Source organism: Chiloscyllium plagiosum, unplaced genomic scaffold (assembly GCF_037043375.1).
Source record: "Chiloscyllium plagiosum isolate Xiang-an unplaced genomic scaffold, Cpla_swu_hap1 HiC_scaffold_39, whole genome shotgun sequence".
Lineage (NCBI taxonomy): Eukaryota > Metazoa > Chordata > Chondrichthyes > Orectolobiformes > Hemiscylliidae > Chiloscyllium > Chiloscyllium plagiosum.
In genome coordinates this window covers 32,264,537-32,282,141 of record NW_028270177.1, presented here as the reverse complement: position 1 = coordinate 32,282,141, position 17,605 = coordinate 32,264,537, and the positions used below count along the sequence as shown (strand labels likewise).

The following is a 17,605-nucleotide window of genomic DNA, read 5'->3' as shown; positions in this document are numbered from 1 at the left end:
CTGGTAAATCTCTTCTGAACCCTCTTCAGCTTAATAATATCCTTCCTATAGCAGGACAACCAGAACTGGACACAATACTCCTGAAGAGGCCTCACCACTTTCCTGTACAACCTGAACGCAATGTCCCAATCCTGAACTCAAAGATCTGAGCAACACTTTTTAGCCACCCTGTCTACCTGTGATGCAACTTTCAAAGAACCATGTACCTGAACCTCTAGGTCTCTCTGTCACTCAGGTTTTGAGCCACTGGCTCATTTCAAGCTGCCACAAAGTGGGTAGGCAGCAGCAGGACAGGGCGAAGGGAGGATCTGAGTGATATCACCCAGGGTGCACGTCTGCCAAGTAGCTGGCACCAGCCGTATTGAGGACAAACCAGCACGATAAAGGAAATGTGTTAGACCCCTGCTTTACACACACAAACACCTGAAACCTAGATGCACCTCTTGCTGCCTGTACCAATGTGGCAGATGGGACATGCTGCCTACCATGCTGGATGCCCTATGCCTCCTCCAACTATATCATCTTTGTAAGCATTTCAATTTTCTTCCTCCAATTACTGGGGAATGGTATAGCCCCTGCTCCCTACAGGGCTGGGCAGAAGCTCAAGGGAATCATTGTCATATCGGACACAATCTCCCAGCATCCGTAAGCACCTGCTTCTCTCAGTTCCACACTCACATTGGTCTTTTCAATAAAGTTGAGAATATCTCATTTGGGTGCAATATCCCCTCACACTATAGAGCATGGCAAAGCATGGCCTGAAAGCCAAAACTGAGGTTCAAATTGCCAAATGCAGCACACTGACCTGACTTCTTGGATTTGTCCACACAACCCTCCTCCTCTACACCTGGCAGAGGTGGCACAGTGGTTAGTAATGCTGCCTCACAGTAGCAGGGACCTGAGTTCAACTCTAGCCCTGAGTGACTGTGTGCGGAGTTTGATTGTTCTCACAGTGCCTACATGGATTTCCTCTGGGTGCTCTGCTTTCATTCCACATTCCAAAAATATGCAGTTTAGGTGGATAGGCCATGCTAAATTCCTAAAGGGCTTTTGCCCGAAATGTCAATTTTCCTGCTCCTCGGATGCTGCCTGAGCTGCTGTGCTTTACCAGCACCACTCTAATCCTGACCCATGCTAAATTGTCCATAGTGTTAAGGGATGTGTAGATTAGGTGGATTGTCCATGGGAAATGCAGGGTTACAGGGATGGGGTTGGTCTGGGATGCTCCTTGTTGCGGACTTGATGGGCTGAATGGCCTGCTTCCACATTGTAGGGTTTCTAAAACACCCTTCCTGAGGTAAGGAAACTAAAACAATATTCTAAATGTGGCCTCTCTAAGGACTTAAACACTTTCATAAAACATCTTTATTTTGATGATCCAAATTCCATATGCCATTTGCTTTCCTTATTGCCTGCTGTATTCCATGCTAACTTGATTTGATTTGAGTACAAAGACTCCCAGGTTCCCCTGACTACCATCATTTACCAATCTTTGATGAAGCTTCCAGGATACTCCCAGAGGACGGGTGCCCCTACTCATAATTATTTCAATCAGTCTCTATAATGATAAATAACAGAAAATGTTGGAAATAAGATAAACAGTCACCATGGATACAGAGAAGAAAGCCTTTCATTTAAAGAGCTCAATTAAGACAACCACGCAAACCTAAAGTTTAAAAGATTGTTAGTTCTTCATGATTGTCTCTTTAATTTCAGATAAAATGTAAACTGTAGAATTAAACATGCAGTCATAAGTCTTGTTCTGAATTTACCCAATCAGAATACTCATGGCTTGGTTCTTTAAATGGTGTGGTGAAGTGCAAGGTATTTTATAATGAAGAATGTGCCAGACATTGACATATGTAAACAATTGCCAAAACAATGGCAGTGACTTTGAGTAGGCTGTTTGTCTCCAATTCTCATAGGGAAGTGTTAGGGATTGTTGGTTTTATGAAGTCATACTTTAAACTGTCCATTTAATTTCAAGACAGAATGGAACTGATTAAGCTAAAGGACAGATAATCCACATTTCTACGACGTTATAGTGCACGTGTGAATAGTATTGCCAGGGAGATGGAATTTCGGAGAGAGTAGTGCACAGGAAGCCATTGTAGAATTGGATTGCAGGTTTTCCTAAACTTTCCAGAAGATAAGTCTGCAAGAAAAAGAGGGACCAGAAAGATAGAAACAATCATTCTCAATGCAGAATGAGAGGTGGAGCTCAATTCAGACGTGACCAGGTTTAAGAGGATCTAAACAAGACTGGAAGATTTGCCAAGCTTTGGCTACTGGGAGGAATCTCTGCAACTGTCTGGGCACAGTTAGAGGTTATCCACCTGGAAAAGGAAAAAGGAAGGAATGTTTCCGGAGCTGAGAATAGCATTAAGTGGTTCCTGGAGAACAGGGCAGAGTAGGGAATATCTGTGGCAAGCTTTTTCCGTAATTTGAAAAATTAAAGAGAATAAATTAAAGTTGAATATAAGTTATGTATTGAATAAAGTTTGGACAAAATTGCTTTTCGTTTGTTTGTTACATACAAGTCTTAATATTTGAAATCTTGTTGTGCAATTCCTCCAGTCGCTCAACAATTTCTTTTAACAAGCTAATTGTCTCTGCAGAGATTGTAACACTACATACAAAATTAAAAATCACACAACACCAAGTTATAATCCAACAGGTTTATTTGGAAACACTAGCTTTCAGAGCTCTGCTCCTTCAACAGGTGGTTGCAGTGCTCTGAAAGCTAGTGCTTCCAAATAAAGCTGTTGGACTATAACCTGGTGTTGTGTGATTTTTAACGTTATACACCCCAGTCCAACACCGGCACCTCCTAATCATGACTACATACAAAACACCTTTATACAGAGTTTACTCAGTTTAATGTCCCAAATTGGATGATATTTCAGAGGAGCAATCATCCCTGCTTCTTCCATAATCATTTTTTCTTAAAGAATGTCCCTCAGCCTTTCTTCAGACCTTTCACACCGTTTCTTAACTCTGTATTTATTCTCATCTACTTTTCTTCCTCCTTTTCCATCTTTTCCATTAGTTCTGCCATCTGCTCCCTCAGTATAGCTCTTGTCCCTGTCCCCTTTACTTTACTGCTTTTTTCTTCTTATTCTGTAAAAGGTTTGGACACACAAAAGCATTGTAACTGATGCGTGCCAGGATAAAGATAGCTGCCATGGTCAGACAGGGAAAGGCAATAAAGAAACTATGGTAACACACAAAGGTGGGAAAAAAAATGATGGGCTATGCATGGCTTAGAAATAACCTCTCCCCAAGAGACTGTACTATCTACTGGTGATTTTACCAAGTCAACCTGAAACTGGGATTCCAAGAAATCACTGCAACACATGTGGACGGGAGGTCAAATTGCCAAGGTTTTGTTTGATAAGATTGGAAAAGCTGGTTTAGGGCTACATTACACATACAGATACCATGGGTATGATCAAATATGTGAAAAATTTACCACATAGCAAGTCGGGTGACTAGAAGCAAAGCTTTTTAATTATATATAAATGGATAAATGTTCTATATACATACACACTAAGTTGGTCAAGTTACACAGGGTAGTTCATCTAAATATGGCTCTCCTCCATCAACACTAAGCAATGTTCACATTCTTAGCAGACCGTACACTCTCTCTGTTAAAAATAGGCTATGCAAATGTGAACCAGTTCATGAAGGTGTAGTGGGGAACAAATCACTCCTAGAATTGTCCAAGCTAGAATAAGTGCATGCTAAAGGGGAATTTAAGAGCAGTATATAATTGTAGCTTTTTCATCATTCTCATCATTGCACTATTGTCTATTTTCATTTTGGGATGAATATTGAGTTATATTAAGTAGTGATAATGGTAGTTAGCAATAATCCACAAAGGATGAGAGACTATCTTTTTCCTAATAGGGATCATAAAATCATAAGGAATTGGGGCAGGAGTGGACTATTTGGCCTATTGAAGCTGCTCTGCCAATAAATAGGATCATGGCGGATCCATGTTGTATTTAGCCCACTTCCCTGTATCAACCAGAGTCTGACTCCCTTGTCAATCGCTTATCTGTCTAACTCAGCCTTAATAAATCAATGACTGAGCCCGCACTGCTCTCAAATGGAAGAGAATTCCAAAGAAGAATGAAGGAATGAGAGAAGAATTTCCAATTGCTGCCCACAAAAGCAACCATCCACTCAGCACTTTCCCCAAAGTCTGACACATTTCATTAAGTGAAGAAGGCATTTGGTACGTTTGCCTTTATTGGTTGGTGCATGGAGTATAGGAAAGATGTTGTTAAATTTGAAAAGATTCATAAAAGATTGACAAAGATGTTGCTGGGGTTGGAGGGTTTGAGCTATAGGGAGAGGCTGCATAGACTGGGACTATTTTCTCTGAAGGTTTGGAGGTTGAGTTGTATCTTGTAGAGTTCATAAAATCATGAGGGACATGGATAGGGTGAATAGTTGAGGTGTTTTCCCAGGGGTATGGGAATCCAAAACTAGAGGGCATCGGTTTAAGGTGAGAGGGGTAAGATTTAAAATGGATTTAAGGGGCAACTTTTTCACACAGAGGGTGGTGCAGGTTTGGAATCAGCTGCCAGAGGAGGTGGTGGATGCTGATAAAATTACAACTTTTAAAAGGCATCTGGAGGGTATATGGTTAGGAAGCGTTTAGATGGACACTGGCCAATTGCTAGAAAATGGTACTAGATTAATTTAGGATATCTGGTCGGCATGGACAAGTTGGACCAAAGGCTCTGTTTCCCTGCTGTACATCTCTAAACTCTGTGACTCTAAGAATCACCTCTAACTGACAACTGAGCAGAGACTGACAACTGGCCTTATATGGGTTGAGGGGCACAACTCTGCAAGCATGGGGCAAGATGAGATAGCCAGCTACTGCAGCTGGCATTGGATTGAATCTGTTGGCATCATTCAGCATCACACTGTAGCCAACTGAGATAACCAACCAAATTACGAAGGAAAAATACTATTCAAGACTGGATACCAAAATCCTTCAAGACCACTTACTGGTCTTGTTATTAATGGTAACAACTTTACTGAATCTCCAATGTGCACAATGTTCCCTTGACCACTTAGAGGAGTGGGTAGAATCAGGCAAGGAGCTGATACAGGAGCAAGGAGCCACCACACTGATTTAATTCATTTGGATTCCATGTGTGAAATTTACTTAGTACCAAGGACAAAGCCACACTTCGAGAGGACTAACCTAACTTCCAAAACTTGTTTCTCCAGTCTGTTTGTTCAGTCTGAAATATTTTAGGAAGTTCCTCTACATCAAAGATTCCAAATACACAAGAAATAAATGACTATACAATAGGTAAAGTTCTAATTCATTATTAATCTACCCAGCCCATTTTCTCCTCCCCAAATTTTTCCCTTCTCCATTCAACATGCTGGAATGTTATTTCATTGATTCAGCAACCTCTGCTATTTGATGTGCTCTTTGCCCGATTTTAGATATCAAGACTGCTGAAGATCCTACTGGCAAAGAACAATGTCATGGCCATAGCATCCGATGCACCTTCCAACAAGGGCCACAGAATGAATCCAAATCATCAGGATCCCACCCTCCCCCTCCAACCCCATCCCCATCCCACTCACAGGATGCTAAAGACAACTGCAGGCTGTGTGTTAGAATGCCCCAATTTCTTGGATGGCTGCAAAGACAGGCAAGAAAGTCAACACCATCCAACATGAAATGTGAACACCGGCTTTCACTGGAGGACAGTGGCAACAAGAGCTAGTCAAGGCTTCTTCAGCTTTACCACCCCAAATCCATAACCTGGAACAGCAAGGGTAACTGGTACTCGGAAACACCATTGAGTTTGTTTATCTCTCCAAGTAGCACACCATTCAAACTTGGCTTCCCCACATGGTTGCTAGGTCAACAGTCTGGAATTCCCTACCTGACAGCCTTGTGGGTATACCTACACTTCAGGTACTTCAGCACTGGAGACACCACCACTTTCTCAAGAGAAACTCGTATTGAGCAACTAATGTTGTCCTTAATGTAAAAAAAATGAACTATGGAAAAAATAACATGTTGGCTTCTCCTGATCATGTCAATTAAACAAACTCTTATCCGGCACTCATAGTTGGGATCCTTCCCAACTTTATCCTCAACATAAAAGTCAATTTTTTAAAGTAAACGGTTGACGATTAATATGAGGTACTGACCTTAGGTGCAGATTCATTCTCAAGAGGCTGGTGATAAATCTGGAGAACAGCCCACATGGGAAGGACAAGGTACGGTATAATCAGGAGGCTGACTGGACCAAGTTTGCTGCCATATTTCCCTAGTGAATATTTCAAAACAAGGAAGATTCAGAACTAGGCCTTGTAGCCAACAAATTTCCACTAAGAAACATTAAGAAGAATTACATCAAGTCCTTTCTGCTCATATTCTTCTCAATCTAGTCTTGGATATTTACAGATTAAATGACTTTAAATCAACACATTTTCATACTAATGTTTTCTATTATTTAAGACCTGTTATTGAAACTTCATAAAATGACTGAAGAAACAGAGTGAGTAAGAGGGAGATATATAAATGCACACATGTGCGTATATACTGTCAAAAAACATGATCAGAGAATATGTATGCAAAATGTAAAGAGAATTCCCATGATAGTCAAAGAGAGGCAAAAGACACATGAAGGCAGAGATAGAATAAAGTTGAACCTACCAACAAGGTTTCCCGATAAGAATACAAAGGTACTCATTAGAATTGATCCAACCCAGTATAAACCAATGGTTCTGTAACTCTGCCTGCAAAATATAAACTAGGTTACTTACATGTAGCACCATCAACAGTCTTATACAGCACAAGTTAAAACCACCGTCTTCAACAGTCATTATCTCCACCACCAAAGCACAATGTGTAACATATACAAGATGCACTGCAGTAATTCACCATAGGTTCCTCAGACAGCACCTTCCAAACCCACCCCCTCTACCATCTAGAAGAACAAAGAAAATGAAACATGGGAACACCACCAGTATTTCCCTCCAAGTCAAACAAATCCTGTCTTGGAGCTATATCGATGTTCCTCCACTATTGCAAATCACTATGTATTTTTAATCAGAACATTAACAGTCATACTTTCCTGTATAACTTTGGGAAATTTCTAACAAAGACCATTTTCTTGCAACATGTTCTCTTCAACTTTCCTTTCTCATACCCACCCAATTCTGCAGTCTTCTTATTCCTTGAAGGTGCTAACTCAAGTTGGATTTTAATTCTCCCAGTTCCTCCTGAAAGTGCCCATTTCTTTTTTGCATGCTTGAACAGGAAGTGTCAGGATGTTATTCAAACATGGACTGCTCTCAGCCCAGACTGCTTCTGATGGCAAACACCCAAGCAGATTTCCAAGAGAGCTTGAGAGAAATTAGTCAAATAATAGCAAAGTGCTCTGCATGCTGTAAACCTGAAATAAAAATAGACAGTGCTGGACAAACTTAGCAGGACTGGCAACATCTGTGGAGAGGGAAACAGCATTAATGTTTCGAGCCTTTTTCCCAGGGTAGGAAAGTCAAAAACTATAGGGCATAGGTTTAAGGTGACAGAAGAAAGCTTTAAAGGAAACGTAAGGGGCAACTGTTTCACGCAGAGCGTGGTGCATGCATGGAATGAGAGGAAGTGGTGGAAGCTGGTACAATTACAACATTTTAAAGGCATCTGGGTGGGTATGTGAATAGGAAGGGTTTAGAGAGATTATGAGCCAAATGCTGACAAATGGGACTAGGTTAATTTACGATAGCTGGCCAGCATGGACAAGTTGGACTGAAGGGTCTGTTTCTTGCTGTACAACTCTATGACTGCAAGTCCAACATGGCTCTTCCTTAGAACTGGTGTTACTGGATTTGAAACTTTAACTATTTCTCTCTCCACAGCTGCTGCGAGAGCTACTGAGTTTCTCCAGCACTTTCTGTTTTTATTTGAGGGAAATTAGCGGTTTGATTTTTGCCAAGGAGCATAATATATCTCCCATACCATCATCACTGTGCAGAGCAGATCAAATAGGGACCTACCCTTCACTACCTTACCAAGCAATATATTTATCACTGCTCGGTGCTCTGGATAGACCAGGTTATCAGAGAACATGGAACTTACTTCACCAAAGGAATTTCAAACGCCATCTAATAAAAATTAAAATGTTCTAATCTTTAATGAGGCACATTCTCTTTGATTTAAAGAGCAAGAACCTTTGATTGAGTACTTTTCTAGGACTCATGGCTCAATAAATTCATAGGTGCATCGAATAACTTGCAGCCAGTTAATAGGTTTCCATTGTGATGAATGCAATGTCAAACATTACAACAAATCAGGTCAAATTGCAAACAAAGTCTGCTCTATATTTCAATGCTGCATCAGTGGAGAACACGCAGAGGGTTTGGAACAAAAACCTATTACTGAACCATGAGGTGTGCATTAATTATTAGAAGCCAGCACGCTAATTATATCCTTTGAAGGTCAGTTCCCATTAATTCAGGGTTCAGTATTTAATTGGACTGCAGAAAGGTTTAGATTTTAGGAATTAGGAACAATTGGCTAAGCTTTAGGAATGTCACATTTAAAGATATGGAATGATACCTTTTGCCAAATCAACATAGTTCCATCTTTTCAACCTCTCCCATGCACTGTCAAGGATGGACAAGCATTGGTAGAGTAGTAATATCATTAGGAGAAAGTCAGGAAGAAGGGCTCATGCCCGAAACGTCGATTCTACTGCTCCTTAGAAGCTGCCTGACCTGCTCCGCTTTTCCAGCAACACATTTTCAGTAGTAATATCATTAGGCTAGTAATGGAGGCACCCAGGCTAATCTTCTGCAGACAATGGGTCAAATGGCAATTGGTGGAATCTAAACTTAATCTGAACTTTGGAAGCTAGTTTCATCGTGACCATTAAAGGTTGGCATGAAAATCCATCTGGTTCATTAAATGCTCGTAAAGGAAGGAAATCTGCCTTCACAGCTGATGTAGCCAATGTGTGATTCCAGACTCTCAGCAATGTGGCTGGCTCTCTCCAAAATAGATTTGCAAGCCACTCAGTTGAAGGGCAATTATGAATGGCCAACAAATACTGGCTTTGCCAGGAACAGAAAAATCCCACAAAAGAATTTTAGAAATTAGAAAAAAGGTGTTTTTGTCACTCTCTTGTGGGACGTGGATGTCAATGGCTGGACCAGCATTGAGAAGATAGTGGTCAAATTGCAAACTGACTGAATGAAACAGAGTTCATCAAGTCTTGGAGCTAACAGTGGAATATGGCCATTTTGTGAAACTGGCTATGTCTAGAATGGTTGTTTCATTAATTTTCAGGATGGAGGCATCTTTGGAGAGGCTGCCACTTGTCACCCATTCCTCATAAACTTGGAACTGGCATAACATGAAGTGCACTGAAAACACAGAGCGTGCCGTGTACGGATGTTTAAGTGGTTTTGTGTACTGATAGAATGGGATCTTAACTCTTTCACTTGGGCAGTTAAAACTGAGGGCCTTTTCAGTGTCCTAGTTTTGAAAACATGCCAAGAAATTAATGAGCCTATTACTTCACATGTCATGTGTGATGACACTCTTGGCTTTAAGAGGTGTGTTTTGTCTTGGTTACTTTTAGAAAGAGATTGGGGAATAGATGGCGAGCAGTCCATGAGAAGAAAAACAACTTTTGAGGCCTTGGCGTTTTTTTTTTTAAGTTGGAACAATAGAAGCAGCCTGAGTGGGTGTGGTCAAGCTCTCACAGATCCAGGATTTTTAGTTAGCTTTCGGCTGTTGTTGCTGGGGTCTCAGCAGGGTTGGTAGACAGTGAATTTCTCCCAACTGCTACACACACACTCTCTCTCTCAAAATTGTTGTTTGATGTTCTTGCCTCCTAGATTGGAGAACTGCATGTGAGACAATCTGTTTTCTGAATTTGCCTTTTGCCACAGGTGTGCATGTAGGATGTTACTATATTGGAACAGTTAATTAGTAATAGTTACTGCAGCTGTTATCCTGTTAAGTTTTCCAATCAAGTTAAGTTCTTCTTCCTTTTGTTGTACTTTAACTATAGTGTCTGAAGAAATTGTATTTAGCTTAAGGTCAAGTAGTTTGACCAATCAATACAGCACCTCACATTTACCTTTAAAATAAGAAAAACTTAGCGTCTAAGCTTCCTTCTTAAAATACTTTGAGGGGGTCTAGCCTGGTTCAGAAGAAATGCTGTACAGATGGATATTTGCATGCTCTCTTTTAGGAAGATATTTCCTCTGAAACTTACTCCCATGCAATAGCTGCTACCATCAGGAGATACATTAAGTAATGTGCTGAACCATCCCAGTAGCAAATCATATGTCCATGGCCTGTGCTCAGGTAAGGTTCACCCTGCATCATGAAAACAACAAACATTTTATTTGCAGGAGTCAAACAACAGTGAGCATTAGAGAGTCTGAAATTATTACTTGGTTATTTAAAATATTCTTCATACATGACACTATTCATAAATTCAAGAAAAGATCATAACTTTCAGCCTTTACTGTCCTGTCAAATTTTAAACTAATTAACCTACCAATTACACAGTAAGTGCTTGAAAACCATTCTTGGAACTTGTTATATATATATATATTCCTATTAAACTTCCAGTCCCAAACCAAAGTATAAATAAATCTGATGGCAGGAAATTGGACAAGTTGAAAATTTATCTACAAAGCCATCACCAAGGTCACTGGTAATTTTTTCATATCGCGCATTAATTGCATTAAGATCTTTCACTAATGTTGCAGTGGTGGCTCAGTGGTGAACACTGCTGCCTCACAGAGCCAGGGACTTGGATTCCATCCCAGCCTTGGGAAGCATCTGCTGGAGTTTGCACATTCTCCCTTTGTCTGTGTGGGTTTCCTCCCACAGTCCAAAGGCATGCTGGTTAGGTAAATTGGCCATGCTAATTGGCTCATTGCATCCAGGGATGTGCAGACTAGGTGGACCAGCCATAGGAAATAGAGGGTTGGGTCTGGGTGGGATGGTCTTTGCAGGGTTGATGTGGACTTGATGGGCCAAATGGCCTGCTTCCACATTGTAAGGTTTCTAACAGTATAAAATTTTTCTTATTTCACCATTCTGTTTCTAACATTACCTCCACAGTATAACGATGAAAACTAGACAGGTTATAGAATTTGAGTTGAGAACACAGGAAATAGGAATAGATCATTTACCCCTCAAGTCTACTCCATCTTCGGACAAGATTATGCCTGACCTGTAGCCCATATCCTGACACCCGCCTTTTACATTAACGGTCTCTTAATACTTTCACACCTTTGGATAATTTAAATCTTAGTTGGAAAACAATTGATTTACCATCAATCATGGAACTGCAGTTAGTGAAAAGAGAGTTCACTTGGAGGTCGCCACTGTTGATGTTACCTAGCCAGGTAATGAAACGTCTGGATATCAAACCTACAGCTCAGTGAGCATACCTACACCCTAGAGAGTTCCAAAGTCTACCTTTGTGTACTGAAGTGCTTCCTGGACTGGATTTTGCAAAGGCTTCCAAAATGAACATAATGGCAGGGGACCAGGAACAATCCATTCAGGGTATCTGCACTGGATTCCCAATGTCAGGTTAACAGTGCCCAGTTAAATTGGGGTGGGGACGGCCCTCTGTGGGAGTTCCAGCCAGTCAGAAGGTTATTAGGCTCATTTATGAATCAAAGCTAATTATCCCTGAACTTACTGGTGCCTCATGATGGCATTACTGGGTCTTCTGAAAGCTGTCCTTTTCCCCGATATGTGGTCAGGTATGTTCCACTCAGTGTCAAATTGACTCAGCCAAAACCAGGAAGAAGGTGGCCCGCTGAAAGACATCCTCGTCCTTAAACAACACTCCCCTCCCTCAACTCCATCATCACCTCGGCTGTCCTTGGGATCCAGTGTAGATCCCAGTGTGGGACCTCCATGTGTTACCGGCAGTGACGCCAGTCCCAGTTGCACTGTAGATTATGGTGATCGGCTGGCCATTGACGATTAATATCAGAAGAGAGTATATGTTGCAGGGATACTTAAGGGATAAAACTAGACAAATCCCAGGGCCTGATAGCCTACATTCTAGAGTTCCAAAAGATGTAAGGGTAGAGATAGTGTATGTGCTGGCTAAGTCAAGAGTGTGTTGCTGGAAAAGCACAGCAGGTCAGGCAGCATCCGAGGAGCAGGAGAGTCAATTTTTCGGGCAAAAGCCCTTCATCAGGAGTGAGGCTGGGAGCCTCGGGGGTGGAGAGATAAATGGGAGGTGGTGGGGCTGGGGGCAAGGTGGCTGAGAGTGCTGGATGGAGGTGAGGGTAAAGGTGATAGGTCAGAGAGGAGGGTGGAGCGGATAAGAGGAAAGGAGGATTGACAGGTGGGACAGGTCATGAGGATGGTGCTGAGCTGGAAGTTTGTAACTGGGGTAAGGTGGGGGCAGGGGAAATGAGGAAATTGGTGAAATCCACATTGATGCCCTGAGGTTGAAGGGTCCCATGGCGGAAGATAAGGCGTTCTTCCTCCTGGTGTCGGGTGGTGAGGGAGTGGTGGTGGAGGAGGCCCAGGACCTGCATGTCCTTGGCAGAGTGGGAGGGGGAGTTGAAATGTTCAGCCACAGGGTGGTGGATTTGATGGGTATGGGTGTCCCAGAGATTTTCCAAACTTCACTGGATTTTAGAATGGTCAGGGGATTGGAGTAGAAGAATAAAAATGTCTTTGCTGCAATTGTTCAGGACTTTGTGAGACAAATTTTAAATAATGTGGGCTATTTTGTTCTCCATTTTAATGAAGGATATCTGTCCATTGAAGGCAACACAAATGTTCACTCGATTGGTCCCTGGGATCAGATGATTGTCCTGTCCTGCCAGCCTGAATAAATTGGTCTGGAATTGAGTAGATTGAGAGGCGATCTCATTGAAACAGTCAATATTCTGAAGGGGTTTGACAGGAATTGTTTCCCATGGCAGGGAAATCTCCAATAATGAAACATAGTTTCTGAATTCGGGGATGTTCATTTAGGACTGAGGGATTTCTTCACCCTAAATGCTGTGATTATTCTGGAATTCTTTAACCCTGCATAGATTATTTAACAAAGCCAAGTAACACAACTTTTGGTCAAATAGATAATCAATAGAATCAGGCTGGAAAGTGACTAGAAACACCATAAACTGTCGGAGCAGAAGGAGGCCATTCGGCCCATCATGTCTGCTCCAGCATTTAATAAGATCATGGCTGATCCAATAATTCACAACTCCACTTTCCTGCCTCTGCTCAATGATGCTTGATTCCCTTCCTGATTAAATATCTGTCAATCTCAGCCTTAAATAATGACCCAGCCTCAACAGCCCTCTGCAGCAAAGAATTCCACAGATTCACATGCCTATGTGAGGAAAGAAATATTCTCTTCTGTCTTAAATGGGAGGCCCCTTATTCCAAGATTATGTTCTCTGCTCCTCAACTCTCCCACAATTGGAAATCGAGTTTCCACATCTACCCTGTCAAGCTCTCTCAGATTTTTGCATCTTTCACTAACGTCACGTCTCATTCTTCTATATTCCAATGAGTACATGCCCGAACTACCTACTTCTCATGAGAAAATCTCTTTGCATATGGAATCAATCTCATGAAACTTCTAAGTACTGCCTGCAGTACACCTTTCCTCAGGTAATGGGAACAAACCACATTCAAGGTGTGGCTTGACTAGTGGTTTGCACAGTTTCGGCAAGACCTCTCTATTTCTATGCTCCATTATACTCTCATCTGGTCCAAAAGATAAAAGTCCCATGGGGTGAGAGACAAAAAGCAGAGAGTGCATAAGAGTTCTGGTCACCACATTGTGCGAAAGAAAAGATTGCACTAGAGAGGGCACAGAGGAGACTGACCAGGATGGTGCCTGGGCTGAAGGGTCTGAGATATGAGGACAGATTGGTCAGCCTGGAGTTCCTTTCCTCAGAGCAGCAAAGGTTGAGAGCAGACTTGATTTAGATGAGTGAGATTACAAGAGGCATGGATATAATGGATGAGAAGGCACTTCCTCCATTCATAGTAGGCTCGATAACCAGGAGGCATAGACTTACGGATAGAGACACAGGCTAGGAGGAGAGTTGAGAAGATTTGCATTTCACTCTGAGGGTGTTGGAGAGCTGGAACTCACTGCCTGATAGAGTGGCTGAGTCAGAAACTTTCCTAACATTAAGTAATACTTAGACATTAAGTTGTGTTGCCATAGCCTCCAGGGGTCTGGGCTAAAAGCTGGAACTTGGAATTAGTTGTCATCAAATCTTTGTTGGCCAGTACAGACAATGGGTTGAATGGTCTCCTTCTCAGTTATAGATGTCTAGAAGTCCAATCCCTAGGAACTAAAGGTCAACAATCAATTTACCTTTCTTGGCTTTTGTTGAATTTGGATGTTGGCAATTTGTGATTCATGCAGAAGGGATCCCCAAACCCATCTGTGCTGCAGCTTCCTTCAGATTTTCCCTACTTCAATAATACTCTGCGCTTCTCTCTGCCCAAGTGCATAGTCTCTCATCTCCCATTAACCCGGTTGTGGGATAGATACAGTACACCAGCTATACCACTTAAAAGTGCCATCGCAACTTCTCTATCTGCCTAAAGGTTCAAGCCATTTCCTGTCCAAGTTAGACTTGGCTTTCGGTAATGGAGTTAGAATCTGCGTCCTGGTACAACAATGTCTCAAATTTAAATTGGGCATTCTTGGGTTTGAGTCCGTCTTACCATCCATTTCAGTAACAGCCTCCAGCCTTACTACCCCCGTGACTTGTCATCCCTCCAATTCCAGCTCTTGAAAACTTGTACTTTCTCACGCCTTTGTTGATGGTAATTTTTTGTCCAGGCCCAAAGCAGTAGAATTCTCACTGACTCTCAGCCTATCTCTCCATAAAAATACTGTATTCAATTTACCTCTGTCCACTTTAGATTACTTTACAGTGTGGAAACAGGCCCTTCGGCCCAACAAGTCCACACCGACCCGCCGAAGCGCAACCCACCCAGACCCATTCCCCTACATTTACCCCTGCACCTAACACTACGGGCAATTTAGCATGGCCAATTCACCTAGCCTGCACATTTTTGGACTGTGGGAGGAAACCGGAGCACCCGGAGGAAACCTACGCAGACACGGGGAGAATGTGCAAACTCCAGACAGTCAGTCGCCTGAGGCGGGAATTGAACCTGGGTCTCTGGCGCTGTGAGGCAGCAGTGCTAACCACTGTGCCACCGTGCTCACTGTACTCCTGTACTTGAGTACACATGACAATAAAGCTTAAATCAAACCTCTCCTAATGTTTCCTGATGTGGCTTGTGTTACATAATGTCGCATGGTGTTTCTGTGAAGTGCCATAGGAAGTTGTATCATCCTTAAAAACGCAATGTAAAAGTAAGCTGTTTTTAAGGGTAGATTAGATTCCCTACAGTGTGGAAACAGGTCATTCAACCCAACAAGTCCACACTGAACCTCTGAAGAGTAACCCACCCAGACCCATTCCCCTACCCTATATTTACCCCTGACTAATGCACTTAACACTATGGGCAATTTAGCACAGCCAATTCACCTAATTTGTACATCTTTGAACTGTAGGAGGAAACCAGATCACCAGGAGAAAACCCACAAAGACACAGGAAGCATGTGCAAACTTCACAGAGACAATCACTGAAGGATGGAATTGAACCTGGCTCCCTCATGCTATGAGGCAGCAGTGCTAACCACTGAGCCACCATGCTGTTGTAGACAGAGCTCTGTGTCCAGTAGTAGCTTCACGAGGCTGGGTTTGTCCCAGACCTACCCATTCATTTTATTGGAAGGTGGCATTTTAAAAAAAAAGGCTTGAAGAATTGCTGCCTGTTGAACATTTGTGCTTATCACCATCAATTCACAAGTTTGCAAGGATTAAAAGATCCTAATCTATTTATCGTGCAGAAGGATGGAAAAACAATCATTGTCCATTCATTTAAAGTTTTGTATTTTCCAAAATTGATTGGTTTTGATCCAGTTTTCCTTTAATCGGTTCTGCGCTCAAAATAAAAGCTACACTGTACTACAGGAAGCAGGAGCTATTGACCACATCCAAGATAAACAATGCACACCCTGGATTAAACAATGGAAATAGCAGCAAACTGCATTTAGATAGCACCTCTAATATAAAACTAGGGCTCAAGTTGTTTTACAAAGGCATAATTAATAAAATGATTGGGAAAGTGGCATATTAGGAGGAGATGTGAATTGTGTTTCAAGTGGTCAAATGTTTGTTTGAGAGAGCACACCTTTAGATGCCCAAGATAAATGAAAGTTGTTGTTGCTTTAAGAAGGAGTGGAAGGTGCAGAGATTTCGGGAGGGACCTGACAGCTGAGGGCACAGGCGCCAATAATGTGGGGAAGGATGAAGGAAGCTTTGTAAAGAGGAGAAAGTGAGAGGTAATGAGTCCTCTGGAGAAGATGTTGTGATGCTTGAAGAGGATGTTTTCATGTATTCACTGAATGTGAGCTTCATTGACTCGGCCAGCATTTACTACCCATTCCTAATTGCCTAGAGGCATCTTGCTGTGGGTCTGGGGTCACATGAAGAACAGGCCTTTTAAAGGAAGTCAGTTTCTTTCCCTAAATGATATTGGTGAACCAGATCAGTTTTTCCAACAATCCTTAGACTCTTCGTTTCAGTTTTTTTTATTGAATTCAAATTTAAACGCAGGTCCCCCGAACAGTACCTGGGTTTCTAGATTAATAGTTTAGCTATAATATCACTGGGCCATTGCATCCCTTACAAGAAGGGAATTACAGGATTACGGAAGGCATGAATCCATCGGGTCTTAGACAATAATAAATCCAAAAAGTAGGGCCTGCAGCTATTCTAGCTGTGAAAACACAAAACGGAATGGCTGAATGAGACTTGAGATGTTTTGAATTTTGACTTGAATTTTATATGGATGTGGTACCTCACAACAGATTTTCAAAATTGTGGCAATCCCACCATCTCTTGGGTAGACCATCCTACTGCGAGTAAGTGGCTGCAATACTGTTAATTGGTTTAGACTGAGACATCACCTCCATCTGGGAGGAAGTCCCACCTCCCAGAGATGCCAGCCAATCACATGGCCAGCAAGTCACAGGAGTGGCACCAGGAGCAGTGGCCACTGCTGGAATCCCATGCCATCCCCGAAGAAGAGCTGCAATGGATCTCCAGATCCAGGGAAGTATGGCATTCAGTGAGGCCAGCCTGGCAGGATTCACGGAGGGGTGTAGGGGTCCAAATTCAGGTGCAGAAACTAGAAAGCAGTGGGAGAATCACTCAAAGGAAGTGGACTAACATGGAAGCTCAACCTTCAACACTGGTAGCCAACTAGCCAGCAAGCCAGTCAAAAAGAGACAGGATAAAGAATGTCAACTAACATCCACATCCAAGAATCTCAAAATCTCTATTCCACTAACGACCCAGTGACTTAACAATATATTTTTTAACTGTTACTTTTCTTAGACTCACTTCTTATTTCTTACTTTCTTATTTCTGACTTTCTCACTTCTTAAATCTAAAATATAGATTGTGTTATTTCTTCCCAAATTTATGAATTATTAAACGCATT

General features: G+C 42.0%; 1 protein-coding gene across 2 annotated transcripts in view; it reads right to left on the bottom strand.

The window, feature by feature from the left end:
• The window catches only part of LOC122541070 (transmembrane 6 superfamily member 1-like), a 65,847-nt gene that overhangs the window by 35,827 nt on the left and 12,415 nt on the right, over window positions 1-17,605 (bottom strand). For both annotated transcript variants that reach the window (XM_087981237.1, XM_043677580.2), the window contains exons 4-6: window positions 10,278-10,381; window positions 6,704-6,786; window positions 6,196-6,314 (exon numbers count right to left, since the gene is read on the bottom strand). In XM_087981237.1, the coding sequence (XP_087837363.1) occupies window positions 6,196-6,314; window positions 6,704-6,786; window positions 10,278-10,381 (306 nt within the window). The remainder of the gene's footprint in view (window positions 1-6,195; window positions 6,315-6,703; window positions 6,787-10,277; window positions 10,382-17,605) is intronic.